Source organism: Leptidea sinapis, chromosome 2, assembly GCF_905404315.1.
Source record: "Leptidea sinapis chromosome 2, ilLepSina1.1, whole genome shotgun sequence".
In the NCBI taxonomy this organism is placed as follows: Eukaryota; Metazoa; Arthropoda; class Insecta; order Lepidoptera; family Pieridae; genus Leptidea; species Leptidea sinapis.
The window spans coordinates 25,676,064-25,691,373 of record NC_066266.1 but is presented as its reverse complement, the minus strand read 5'-3'; the positions used below and the strand labels follow the sequence as shown (position 1 = coordinate 25,691,373).

Genomic DNA, 15,310 nt, shown 5'->3' with positions numbered 1-15,310 from the left:
AGTTACTTGTGTTTGGGGTAAGGGTTAGGTATTTATATATCGGGTAAGAAAAGGTAAGATCGACCATTAGTTTATTATCTCAGCATAGATTACTCATCTGCCTTCGTCTTCTATAAAAAAAATAAAACTGAAAAATTTTTCGGTTTATTTGTGAGCATATCATTACTTATTTAAAACATTTACATATTGTGGTTATAAATATATATAGACGACCTCTATAGCCGAGGAGTGGTTAGCGATCTTACCTACTAAGCTAGGGGTCCCGGGTTCGAATCCCGGTAGGTGCAAGCATTTTTATGATGAATATGGATGTTTGTTTCCGAGTCATGGATGTTTATATATATTTATGTATGTTTAAGTATGTATATTGTATTAAATATATCGTTGTCTTGCAACCCATAACACAGGCTATGCCTAATTTGGGGCAAGAATTTGTGTAAAAGTGTGTCAATATATTTATTATTAAATATATTTTTTAATATTAATTATTTATGGTGTGTGTGATTTTTAATATTTTGGTGGCAGTAAACCGAGGGACAGAAAATATGGAGTCTACTTCGACGTGTGAAGACGCAGTCGCGGGTATTCGTATAGTTGTTGTAAGTATTTGAACGTTTTGCTTACCTACTCTATCTAGCAGATCCTCTATGATTCATACTGCAAGGAATTCGGTACAAAATCTTAGGTTGATATCGATAAAACGTAGACTTTCCTCAGATTTTACTTATAAGTCACGGACTAGTAAAAAATAAGGACTCCGTGTACTTACATAATAGTGAAGCACCAAAACAAGCCGATTAACGTGTAATTACATAGCTCCATGCCACACACTTACACACTACAGACCGATAGGCGGCCATTATGAGAATTGTCATCGTCTGTGACAGATCAGTTTGCGTCTCAATAAAATATTTTAAAAATGCCATCATGCGTTGTGAAAAAGAGTAAAAACGATACTATACAAGTATTTGTGGCCATATATTATGATTATTTAAGGGAGAAAAAATTGTGTAACTAGTATCCCCCGTAACCGCACACACACTAGCATAACGGTGCTTCACTTGCTTAATCACGGCGCGGAGTCCTTTTTTTACTCGTCCGTGTTATAAGTATAAAACTTAGCTGAATTTGATAAACCGCGAAGTTGATTTATGTAATTTGCACTGTCTTAGCTTAATACATAACATGAAACGAATTTAATTTGTATTATACATGGGGCACACTAAAAGTTTTGGACTTCTAGCTAATCGCAACTATTTGAATTTCGAATGTTATATTTTTTGAAACGTTGCAACCTTCTTAGTAATAAAAAGAAAACAACTGACTAGAAATCAGTTGTTTTTGTCATTTTTTTTTATCTCACATCTAAGTTCTACGTACGCAACGAGAATGAAATTAAGTCGAAAATATTTTAGAGCGATGATTTTTTATGATTTTAAAAGTTCTCTCTCTTCGCAAGACTGTGCCGCTTGTCTTCAAAATGCTTTTGGGAGAGAAGCACCTTGCTTGAGCACCACGAGGCGATGGTTTGCTGAATTTGAGAGAGGTCGGGTTTCTTTACATGACGAATTTCGTGAAGGGCGGCCTTCAACTGCCGTCAACGAAAATAATGTGGCTACTGTTAAGCGGCTCCGTGAAGAAAACCCGCAAATTACCTATGAGACAATTCGAGGACTATTGGGTATTGGTATGAGCCAAATTCAGAAAATTTTACACGAAGAATTGAAAGTTCGGAAACTTTGTTGTCGTTGGATACCTTATGAACTGACAGCGGAGCAGAAGCGGGCTCGCGTGGAATGGTGCTCACAGATGCTAATCAAGTACGACCACAGATATTCTAATGCTGTTTATGACATTGTCACAGGGATTTATTGTTTTTAACCCGAAAAAAAAACAGCAATCTTGTGAATGGGTGTTCGAAAATGAGAACAGGCCAACAAAAGTGAGGCAGGCGAGAAAGGTTGGTAAAAAAATGATCGCATTTTTTTTCTCATCGGGTCCCATCTACACAATTCCTCTTGAAGATCAAAAGAGTGTTAATGCTGAGTGGTATTCTACCATTTGTTTACCAAAGACGTTCAAAAAAGCCGCGTTCTCCTACATGACAACGTTTCTTCACACACAGTCAACAAAACTAAGTCATTTTTAGCTTCCGAAAAAGAACAACTCGTCACGCATCATGCACATAGCATGCCACGACCTGTGTACTTATTTCTGTAGTTTCCCCAAAATCAAAGATTTGATAAGAGGTTTCACTTTTACCAAATTCGATAGATGGGGCTAGCGATAGCGTTCGATCAGCACGTAGAAAACATGCCTTCAGGTCTGTGCTCCTCCTGTTTTAAAAAATGGTTCGATCGTATGAAAAAATGCTTACAAGTACGTTCTACAGGTGGATCGCCAGAGACTCAGATATCGTTACAAAATAATTTTCATATAAGAGGGGGTAAACAGGCAAGATGCTCACGGGATGAGGATTGGTGAGGCAACCGCTCATGAACATCCGCAACAACAGGTGTCAACAGATGAATTTCCGGCCTTTAAGGTGGTTGAATGCTCTTTTCTTGAAGTCCCCTAAGTTGTATCGGTTCGGAAAAACAGCAGCTGGTAATTAATCCCACAAAGTGTGCTGTGCGAGGCAAGAAATTTCTTGCAAAACGCGCGACCGTGGAATGCCAGACGTTAACGTGATGTGGGAGGTATTTAGCATTTTGACGTAAAGTCCGGTAGTGGAATTCGGTCGCTGGAATGCGATAAATGCGGTGCAAGATGCATACAGAATCCACACTTCTTGCTGAAGCTGAATAGTGTAGCTCTACGTTTGAGTATTTTTAGTGCATAATTTTTCTAGATTGTATAAATATTTTGTAAAGTGATGATACTCTAATTTTTTATTTCAAAGGGTGGCAGAACATTTTCGAAGTGGTGATAAATAGTAAAATTTTAACTTCTACAGCTAAACTAATTTTGACAGCTTCAAAAATATTAAAAAAAAAACAGTGTTTTAATTTTTTTTCTAATCTTCAAATATCTTTTCTTCAAGACAAAAATGAAAAATGTTTAGATATATTTGTAGGTACCTACGATTAACGGCCGTTCCCAATATACTATCTACAGAGATAAATTACTACCTTCTACTGTCAGTAATTAGCTGTCAATAATTTGAAGCTGTCCCAATATACCCGATAAGTCATTCTTATCGCCTTATATTGGGACGCGTGAATTGCATTTTCCATACAAACTTCTATCGCTGGTAAGCTATACGTCGTCCCATTGACAGACAGCGTGTACAGATAAGGTGAGTTAACGTCGATAAGTTTATTGGGACGGAAAAGTCAACGATAGCTACGATTTTTATCTCAAGTAAGAGATAGACTGAATATTGGGAACGACCGGGCCGTAAGCCTTATAATCTTGTGACAATTTTAATTACGATATACCATTATTATTAAGGCCCAAATAAAAAATATATACATGGGTGATTTTTTATATATTATTAGTATGAATGGCGGCACTGTGATCTTGTTGCCAGTTTCAAACAGTTATTTTAGGAAAAGATTCAGGCCTAATGCCTAGTTTGGGGCTTAATCATATAATGTGTGAATGTAATAACATTAAGTTCAACTACTTAATTAATGATTTTCCATTTGAATTTTCTACATTTTAGTATTAGTATGTTAGTACGGTTAGTCGACATACATGATAATTTTAATACTAACTTTTATTTTAGTTTTCTTCATCATTTTCAAATGGATCCCAGTTGGGTAAAGGCCTCTTCCATTGCTTTCCATTCCTTTTCATTTTTTCCTTTTTCGAGCCAATTAATTCCGCCAATCTCTCTAATCTCATCGGTCCACCTTTTATGTGGTCTGCCCACATTTCTCTTTCCTGCAGGTCCCTTCCATGTTGTGGTCTGAATGGTCCATCTAGCGTCTGTTAGTCTGGAAATGTGTCCGGCCCATTGCCAATTTAATTTTTAACTACTTACTTAAATTATTGTTATTTACGTTTCAGTTAAATCTACCTGAAGATGAAGGTGAAGGTCTTGGCTTCCGTTTGACCAGAACGCTATGGGATCCATATCCCTGGGTAAGTTTATACATTACAGAGCACTAGCACGAATCGCACGGGGTCGCGGGTTCGAGTTCCGCATCGCTTATTAATTTTATATTCAAATTTAATTTGTGTAATTAAGTCCAGAATTCAGGATAATCACATTAAAAAATAAAAAAATTGTTTTAGATTTGAAAGAGTAACATCTCAAGTCAATTTCCTAATATGCAAATATTGGATTTGAGCAGGTTATCAACTGTAAAGTATATCCTGTAGATGAAGCCACAATCTGAGAGTCGAACAAAGTATACAAGATTTTATCAACGATACGTCACTCGAACAGTTGGCTCAGTGGAAAGAGCGCTCGCAAGGAACGCGAGAGGTCGCGGGTTTGAGTCCCGCATCGTTCATAATATTTTTTTCATATTTAATTCGTGAAATACAATACAATCAAATTCAATGTAAAATGTTATTCAAATATTATAAAGATTATTTAATTACCTTGGCTTAAAATAAGCACTTTTGAATCGTCACTATAAATAGTTCTATTAAGGCGCTATAGTCCTAAAAAGTAAGATTTTTGAAAATCTACTTAAAATACTTCTACAAATACTACGGTTCCAATTTTTTTACATGTTTATCTTCATTTCTTTATCTAAATTATTGCAGTTTAGAAAACACGATTACGAAAAAAAAATTAAATAGATTTATTTTTGGAAAAATAGGCTTTTTTATATGAATTGTTAAATCTATACTAATATTATAAAGCTGCAGTGTTTGTTTGTTTGTTTGAACGCGCTAATCTCTGGTACTACTGGTCCGATTTAAATGATTCTTTCAGTGTTGGGTAGTCCATTTATCGAGGAAGGCTATAGGCTATGTTTTTTTTTTCAAAATTAGGGATCCGTAATAAAATTGCTATTTTGTAACACAAGGTGTAAAATCGAAAACCTATTGCAAAAACTATTGACAATAGAACAAAATGATGTACAATATATATATAGGCAATACTTTATTACTTATAAAACTATCGCATGAATTATACTTTATATGGCAAAACCACGTCTGCCGGGTCAGCTAGTATTAAGATAAAACTATGATGGCTATAAACACAAAACTTATTTTATTCGATAGTTTATTAGTATTTATAAATATTCCTCGTGGGTTTTATCAATTCGCTTTGTGAATTATTTTATATTAATAAACCAAACGCGACGCCTTGTTTGCATGCCAGCAGTACGCCCGTCACTGTCAAGGATACTAAACCTACCAAATTATGTTCGTGAAAAGTCTATCTTGTTAGAAGAACATACAAGAAACTCAACGGCCACTCTTTTCAATCAATAGAGTATTTTACAATGGCTATAATATACATAACAAATTTGTTTGTAAGGTGCTTCATTTAATATAGGAATCATGTTCAAAGTTGAAAGCGTTTTAAACATTAACCCCCTTATTCATAATAGTCTGCTAACTTAAAGCATTGCTAATTCTCACTCTGTCTTCTTCTATTGTCCTAAGTCAGAATGAGAAAAAACACTCCTTAGCGGCTGTTTAAAGTTAGCGGACCATTATGAATAAGGGGGATATTTCATAAAAAGTAATTAAGAATAAATTGTATAAATCTAAATTATCGTATGTTGGATGCATCAACCTTTAGAGCCTAAATTCATTGTTTGTGTAAGGATGCTTCGTAAACATGACGGTCGTGATTACTGTCACAGTTAGTAATTGCTTCCAACAAATGCAAAACAGGTCGACCTGGCACCACAAGCAGCACCCGATCAAGAGTTGAAGCATGGAACAGCCAACGTTCCCTTCGCACATATATATTGTATTAGAATAGGATCCTATAAGATATTACTTTCAAGGATCTTTTAATATTCGATGAAAAGTTTTTTTATATTAAACTAGCTGACCCGACAGACGTTGTTCTGTTTATAATAAAAAAAAAACACTTGGAATTTCGTAAAATCCGTTCTTAGCTGACCTCTACTCGGTGAAAAGAATATTCCTACCAAATGTCAAGTCTCTAGCTCTAATGGTTCCAGAGATATCGTGATGAGTGACTATATACGTGGAAATCTCTTATATATATAGATTTTAATATGTTAAATATATTGTAGAGGAATGACATTGATAACTCTGTTAAGACTATACAGCGAAATGGTGACATACCATTCCATCCGGTTTTGGAGACAAACGTGGCCACCATTTTTATCGCAACACTCCGTAAAAGAACATTTTTTGTTGGCTTTAATTCATTTTCGCACACCCAAACTCGTGACTGGTTTTTTGTTACGGGTTCGTACGCGTATATCCAGGATTCGTCACCTGATACAATGTTGTATACAGCATTTAAGGATCCTGCGTGGAATATAATATAATTGTTCATGCAAGATTATTTGTATCATAATCATAATCATATCACGCCAATGTCTAAAGTTGCCTGAATTTCGCGGTATGTCACATGTCGATCTTCCTCAATCAGCTTACGCACAGCATCAACGTTTTCTTTAGTGACTGCAGTTTTTGGACGACCTTGACGGGGATCATCACTGAGCTTGACACGTCCACGTTGATATTCAGCAAACCAGCGATAAATTGTGGTTTTGGATGGGACTTCATCACCAAATGCAGAAATCATCCGGTCAACACACTGTTTTGTGTTAAACCACTTCGAAAGTCATAATAAATCATCGCTCTAGAATTTTCTCTAGTCAATTCCAATTTTATTTTAACAGGAACAGTGGAAATATTCCATTCCCGATACTTTTAGTGCAGCCCTCGTAACTTATTATTTTTACGAAAACACATAAGCAAACATTTAATTTGTAATTCAAAGAACAATATTTATTTATATTACTTTTATTTAATAAGTACAAAAAAGGGCTTAATGGTTTATTATTTGACGCTATAAATCGCAATTTTAAAATATGTTTTTAGTATTTTCTACGCAAATAACGCGCTAAAATCCACGGACGAGTAAAAAAAGGACTCCGCGCCGTGATATTAGCAAGTGAAGCACCGTTATGTTAGTTTGTGTGCGGTTACGGGGATACTAGTTACACAATTTTTTCTCCCTTAAATAATCATATATGGTCATAAATACTTATATAGTATCGATTTTACACATTCACATGACGGCATTTTTAAAATATTTTATTGAGACGCAAACTGACCTGTCACAGACGATGATAATTCTCATAATGGCCGCCTATCGGCCTGTAGTAGTGTATGTGTGTGCGTGGGGCTATATATTTACACGTTAATCGGCTTGTTTTGGTGCTACACTGTTGTGTAAGGTGACACGGAGTCCTTATTACTAGTCCGTGCTAAAATCATATCATTTTAGTTTTCGAAACGCAACGCATATGGTTCGAGTAAGAGAGACAAACTTATGCAACGACTGTAGAGCGTGATCTCTTTCTCACACCGCGGACCACAGACAAATTTATTTCGTTCATTCTTCATAAGCGATCCAAACACCATTCAGTAAAAGGCACTTCATGGTACGAATTTTACTGATTCAGTTTAGGTACCTAAATTGAGCTGCATCGGTATCGCATCGCTTATTAAAAGTTGATGGTAGGCCCTCTGATACCCAGCCTAGCGAAACTCACTAACAAAAAAGCGATTCAATCGATTGTATGAAACGTGCAGTCATTGATAGATTGACAGATGACGGCTATTATCTTGTAAAAAACGGAGACAGCCGATATCCAATACGTTATGCAACTGTTCGCTTTTAAATTTAGCCGGATTATACTTCGTGGCCAATCGCCCTATTGTAATTACTACTTTTTCAAACTTATGTCAAATCATTGCACGATTCATACCGCCTCTTATTAGGTATTACATCCTCTTTGCTAGTATATATCAAGGTACTCTAAGTGGTCCCCTGAAAACGTAGTCTGAATGGTCACGAATCGTCGGGCAGTCTAAAATAATAATAAAAATGTAACTTTTAAGCGAAAACTAACGTAAAAACACAGTTACTATATTTACTCGCGTTTGCGTCTTTTAAAAGGGGTTTTATTTAAATGTATTTTAGTTCATCATTGACATATTTCAGGTGCATGATGTGACACCAGGATCCAGAGCTGATGCTGCTGGGTTGAAGACAGGGGACTGTTTGTTGCAGGCGGAGGGGAAGGACTTATTAGGCATGCCGGTAACTAAGACTATGAACTTACTGGTTACTTACTATATGTCTATAGACCGAAAAGCTTAGTTTAAACTAATTTATTTTCTTTGGCCTCAGAACGCCATTTATTTCTAAATTTGTAGTGATATAACAGATCAAAAAGAATTGAAAAGCAATAAAATTTTGAGAAAATTTGGGAATTAAACTCATTACAATAATTACTCTATATAGATTTAATTTTCGTTTATTTACTATGCTAATTACTAGTGCCAAAAATTCGTGTATCTTCACAGCTGTACATGTAACTTTTTGTAATAAATTTGTAAATTATAGCTGTCACGTTAAGATTAATTAGTTATTGTTTAGTGCAAAGAATATAAAGATAGTACCAGTACGCATGTCCCACTCTGCAAAAGCAATTAAAGAAATAGAGACTCTTGCGGTCATACAATTAGGTTTAATTCAGATCGCACAGCGCTACTAACCTACATTTTTATTCACCTAGAAGTTACCTCTCTTTCTAACGCGTGACTCTCTTCTGACGACATTAGGGTTGACTTCAATACCCAAACATGTAGGTACATAGTATAAGGTCATCTTATAAAAATAGCTCAGTTTTTCGATAATATTAATAGGTATGTAACCGTAATTTTAAATCAGTGTTCTTTCGATGTCAAACCTACATTAGTTGCAGATAGTAATGTATGTGTAGTCAAACCCACATACTAGGAAATAAATAGGTAGCTTTCGTGAATTTCATTAAATAATAATCACTTTAAATTAGATTGTTTCAGCGTCTTTAGGAAGCTTAAAAAATATAAATTTGGATCGAAATGACCTTTAATATGCTTTGCATTATTTAAGTTTCTCCATTTTTAAAAAATCGGTTGGATCTGTGAAGTATGTGACAAAAAACTCGCGCGTGCGTCACTGCTCGATTGTGAGTCCCTACTGGCTAGCCTACTCTGTAGAGGCCGCCGCGCTTACTTACGATTTCATACCTACACGAGTGTTTAGTGTAAGAACAATATTGTATCTTTATAAAACCTATAGGTATCAAGTGAATTTTGTCACTGTCATTAAAAGTGAGCGTAAAAGAGACGGCAATAGATGTAATTTTACTTATTTCAGGTTGGTCAAGTTGCTGGTATGATACGTGGTGACGGAGCCAGCCATGGGGTGTCTTTGATGGTATGGAACTGTGGCGTCGATCCGAGTGATGACCCAGAGGTACGCACCAACTTAGAATAAGTACTTATTTTCATAATACTTTTTGAAGTAAAAACTTATTTAGCCGCATTCGGCACTTTTTGGTAAGGAAAAATTTTTAGGGTTCGCGTCACCGAAATGCATAAAGCAGCATATCTGTAGCTATACAGCTGACCTATTGTTCAACATTAGTGCTGTGTATCTTATAAGTAACATTGAATGTATTTAGTGTAGAAAAGTTAGATATTTTTTTATTGTTTTTAAGTTGCTTTGGAGTTGTGGAGGCGGAGCCCGAGGTGAGAGGGCCCGGAGAGCTTTATCAGGCGTGGTAAAGGCACTTGCTTGCTGCGTCTGTGCTGCCACGGCCACCAGGGCCCTGTCGTGTGCGAGATCACATCTTTACTGCGATGGTGGGTACAAGAAGTCCATGCTGAAAACATCCAGTGGGAGGCTCGTTTGCACAGGATGCTGGCTATATTATGGGTACCACAACGGCTCCTTTTTTTGCCGAGAAGCGGGGTAAAAATTCAGAATCATTTGGAAAGTATAGGGGCACTTAAACAAAATTATGTATGACATCCTGTTCTCACAATAATAATGCATTCGTTTTTCTGTTTTATCCATTTCGAGATTAAAATAGGTTTTTATTACTTTCCAGAAACCATTACCTTTCAACACCAGTGGTATTGTATTAATCAGGAACCAAATACAACACCTTTCACCCTCAAACTCCTGCCAAATAATAGCGAATTCAACCCAGAAGCGGTAACGTGTAAACATTACTGTGTTTCGGTCTGAAGGGCGCCGTAGCTAGTGAAATTACTGGGCAAATGAGACTTAACATTTTATGTCTCAAAGTGACGAGCGCAATTGTAGTGCTGCTCAGAATTTTTGGGTTTTTCAAGAATCCTGAGCGGCACTGCAATGTAATGTTCGTTCGTATCAATTACCATCAGGTGAACGTCCTGCTTGTCTCGTCCCTTATTGTCATAAAAAATATACATCTTCCGATACCTGGCCGAGGTGAGCGACGGTGGGTTCATATGTCACGCTCATGAACGGGTGTCAACTTGTAGCTGTACGAAGGATCATTCTTCCACGAACTATCAATAAAACTGAAATGTCATTTACCTACACCCTACAGTCATAATAAATAATATTTGTTAGAAAGTCATGGCTGGTTCTGTACTCACGTAAAAAAAGAAAAAGAAATATACCTACTGTAGCGCGTGAGACAACAGAAACAATCTTATATTCTTTGGTACTTCTATATTCTTATTCTTTCACTTTCTATTAAACATTTTTATGAATATTAAATGGTCGTTGTCCAGAAAAACCATAATCATGTCGAAATTGAGTTAAGAAGACAAATCTAGTCACGTGATTCATATTAACGGACTGACAAAAAATGGCAGCCCTGCTGACACTCTTAAAATGACTTAGTAGCCCAACCCAAAAGAAGAATACTAAAAATAAATAAAATAAAGAATGGAATACACTAATATTTATTAAACTTTAAACACAAATTCCTTAAAATGTGATTTTTGTGGATTGGAATGTTATTCAGGAACTCAGGAACGTCTAAATATTAGGCTGAGGGCCGACCTATTCTGACTTATTCAATTATTTTCTCATCCGCGTCAATATTTAAATTTAAAATAAAATATTCTTTAACTTCACGACTAACATTACAATAAGGAGTTCTTATATACGCATAAGAACTCCTTGCTACAATACTAATATAGGAACCTATAGAGTATATACGATCTAACTGCCCGGCGTGATCAATTTTGATTCGTCCATGTGTAGCTAGTGGTAACATTATATTTATTTCTTTAATTGGTGTCCTTTTTTTTAGGATGCTGGAGTCGTTTGGATAAATGCGCTCTGTGTAGAGAGCCACTACCTTCTAAGGACTCGCCCTACGCAAAAAATCTAGTTGCTGAACAAGTAAGAGTTATAAAATAAGTATCCTGATGATACCCCCGATTGGGAATAGAGGGATCGCCCCCGGAACATTAAATATTAAATTTTATTGTAAGGGAATATACGAAAAAAAATCCTGTTGCGTTCCTTGTGAACGTTAACAATTGATTTTAAATCTTATTTTGAATAATTATATTTGAATTTGATAAGATAAACTCGATAAAAATTATTTAATGAACTGGCTGAAATATTAAAAAGTATACATACATTGCATGTAAAACGTAAACTAGGTAAACAAGATGTGCATAATGAAGTATTGCAAAAGACGTAACTCTTGGAATCTGAAAGAAAGAGACCAAATTAGTCTGTAAACAACTAAGGGAGGCGAGACAGTGCTTTACTTCAAGCCACCGCGTGCAACTGTAAAGCCACATATTTGGCATCACATTAATTGTCTATTGACACTTGACAGTTACACCTCTGCCTTAGGAAGAGCAGCACGAAATATTGACGATCAAGTCGTTAGGGTATACCTTATAAAAACCTTCACTTCAAAAGTTTTCAATTTCAATCGAACTTAAAAAATATTTACAGGTATTCGAAGCGATCGCAGCAGAATACGAAATAAAGGATCCGGCGAAAAAATGTCAATTTTCAACATACACCACAAGAAGTCCTCAAATTTCCACCAGAAAAGGACAGTACCAGCTGTCTATGATGAACAGACGAACACAGTACGCCGAGAAATACTCTTCGGATCCAAACATACACACGATACGCACGGAAACGAAATCAAACCTCAAAACACACAACGGTCAAAGTCATAACATTCGGACGGATTCGTGCAGTCAAACTGACGGCCCGTCTGACGTCATGCATCAAACACGCTGTCAGATGCAGAGCTGTCACTGTCAGAAGTTGACAGATGGCGCCAAATGTCCGATGGAAATTCCGAGGATTAATTTGGAGATAGACGATTCAAGCAAATGTATGCTACAGCATAAATTGGTCGCGCGGCTGAGGCAGGCCTGTTCTTTAGCTGACTTACAGAACCTGCAGTCATGTCAGCTGTCAAAATCAATGAATAATATTAATTCTAATGAGCATAGGTATGTATCATAAATGAGTTACTTTAAATAAAATGTCATGTTTTATCATTTTGATAGATTTAAAAAGTGATACAGAAAAGTTTTATTTATGAATATTCCTATTGCAGTTGCAGTAATGGGCAACACAGCAACTCAGTTGACAATTTAGTGAAAAATATGTCTTGTGGTATGTTAACAGTTTTATTTTATCTACAGTCTTTATACAACAGTCACACTAATAACCTCACCTACATCCCATACCTATAGACAAATCACGGCGTAATAAAACAACGCTGAAGTAATGGAACATGCCATAAATTACACCATACCTTTGGAGTTTAAAATTACTGACAGCTCCAAACTAACGGAAAAGGGACATATAACTAAAATTTGAAGTGTTCAGTGGCAAAATTCAAACTGAATTGATTTTGTTTCAAACCGTCTATGTAATGAACTGAAAACTAAAAAGTAACATCCTATCCTATACAGGGCGTCCCAAAGTTATGGGACATGAAGGGAATGTACCTTAAATATCGTAGTTAGGGTATTTTACTGAAAGAAGACTTTATGTTATTTTTAAAAGTTAGTAATTCTGCATTCAAATATTTTCTAAAAATTACTTGCCTCGTCTGGGAATCGGAACCGACATAAATGTAAAAAAAACACCCCTACTTTATGATGCCAATCAAAAGAATGGCCAATAACTAATAAGTAATATTAATAACTTAAGTATACTTGTATTTTAAAAGAAAGGAACAACGTAAAATGTTTGAGTACATTTTCAAGAATGTTATTTATTGCCGACGACGACGTTCGAAAAGTAGCGATATCTAAAAAAAAACTCTGAATGCAGAATTACTAACTTTTAAAAATAACATAAAGTCTTCTTTCAGTAAAATACCCTATCTACGATATTTAAGGTACTTTCCCTTCATGTCCCATAACTTTGGGACGCCCTGTATAGCTGATTTATATCAATATTTATCTTGTATGGTTTCTGTGGGAAACAGTTGCTAATGTCCTGCTGCAAGCAGTAAATAATAGTTCCAAATATCTCCATAATGGCGCTAGAGTAGCAAGAGGGTGTGAAACGAATTAGCCGTTGTTGACGAAGTTTGCTGAGAAGGATTTTTTTATTTATTACTCATAAACAACTATATTTGTCAAAGTAATCACATAAAAATTCATGAAAAGTTTGCATTAATTTATTTATAATACATGAATAATTTAAATTTGGCGCTCTATTTAAAATTTACCCATTTGCGACGGTAGGGCCCTCAATTAAAACTTTTAATTTATTTTATGAAAATAAGGGATGAGACAAGCAGGACGTTCAGCTGATGGTAATTGATACGCCCTGCCCATTACAATGCAGTGCCGCTTAAGATTCTTGAAAAATCCTAAAATTCTGAGCGGCACAACAATTGCGCTCGTCACCTTGAGGGACAAGATGTTAAGTCTCATTTGCCCAGTAATTTCACTAGTTACTTCATACCGAAACACAGTAGGTAATGTTTACACATTACTGCTTCACGCCAGAAATAGGCGCCGTTGTGGTACCCATAATCTAGCCGGCTTACTGTGCAAAGGAGCCTCCCACTGGTTTTAATCTTATTATTATTTAATCTCTACCCTCCAGAAGCGTTTTAAGTTTAACAAATAAGGAGTTTCTTTCTTTTAACAATTTCATGTCCATTTTACATTGTTGCAGATACTCCAGTGTTTCTGCTGTCACCGCCTCCTATATACGTTCTTTCGTGCGACCATTCCTAGACGATACGGTGTATTTATCCGTGTATTGGATATTCAATAACAACGTTTTGAAACAAGTATAATAAATTATGAAATTATTAACGTACAATTATTATATCGAGTCATACACCTAAACCTATCAAACAATTACTCTAATTACCTACTCTGTCAATCAAACTTCATCCTTCATCTATCTGTCAAATACAACATTCATTCATTCACACTTCTACTTCAACTACTTGCACGCGACACCTGAACTACACAAAAACAATTTAATGTAATCCTGTTTTTTAGACGAAATATAAATCTATAAGAATATATCAATCTTTCTTTTGTTCATCGCGAACAAAAAGTAGTTATAAACTCCTAAATTGCGATTTGAACCGTCTCAACAAAATCGAAGCAACAAGAATTGGTTCGATAAAAGTTTTCAACGTCTCAACTTTTATCGCTTCAACTTGTTGAATGTCAACTGTCATTAAAATACATCTGAACTTGTCAGTTTCATTATATTTATGTACCTACGCCTTTAATTCTAGTTGAATACTTATCTTAAACTATAAATAATCATTGTTATTGTAATTGTTATAAGTGATTGTTATTTAAGAACAATTATGCAAGTGAACAAAATAAAATAAAATGAACTTTAGTAATTTGATCATATGATAACCTAACCTCACGAACACACTACCAGTATTTTCAATGTCCGCCATTTTGTCAACCAACAATATATATTTTTACTAGTACATATGCGCAACTTCCGCCACCTACACACATGTTTCTTAAAAGTTTCTGTGAATATGTCGAGTGTAACATTATAAAAATAACCCGTCGCTACTTACGACTTTAAAAGAAAAATCATTGACGGCGTAAATCGCTCGCCACGTACAAAGTGTTTTCGGTTTTCGAATGCATACTATTATATAAGTACCTAGCATCGTTCCATCTGCCTCCATAGAATCATAGAGTTCTTTGGACATACCGCCAGAAAAGATGGCCAAAACCTCGAATAACTGATGGTTACTGGGAAGGTAGACGGACGACGCCCCAGAGGTCGCAGCCTTATAAGATGGTCTGAACCGAATCCGCAGATCTCTGAATACCGGACTTCATGACGCAGCCAAAGACAGACACA

At 35.8% G+C, this 15,310-nt stretch overlaps 1 protein-coding gene across 1 annotated transcript; it reads left to right on the top strand.

The window, feature by feature from the left end:
* Nucleotides 1-545: 545 nt before the first annotated feature.
* Nucleotides 546-14,493, top strand: LOC126974054 (uncharacterized). Its single transcript, XM_050821434.1, has 9 exons — nt 546-599; nt 4,015-4,089; nt 8,129-8,227; nt 9,332-9,430; nt 9,675-9,819; nt 11,268-11,359; nt 11,930-12,444; nt 12,552-12,610; nt 14,135-14,493. The coding sequence occupies exons 1-9, from the start codon at nt 546-548 to the stop codon at nt 14,194-14,196; spliced, it is 1,200 nt and encodes a 399-aa protein (XP_050677391.1). The 3' UTR covers nt 14,197-14,493.
* Nucleotides 14,494-15,310: the final 817 nt, after the last annotated feature.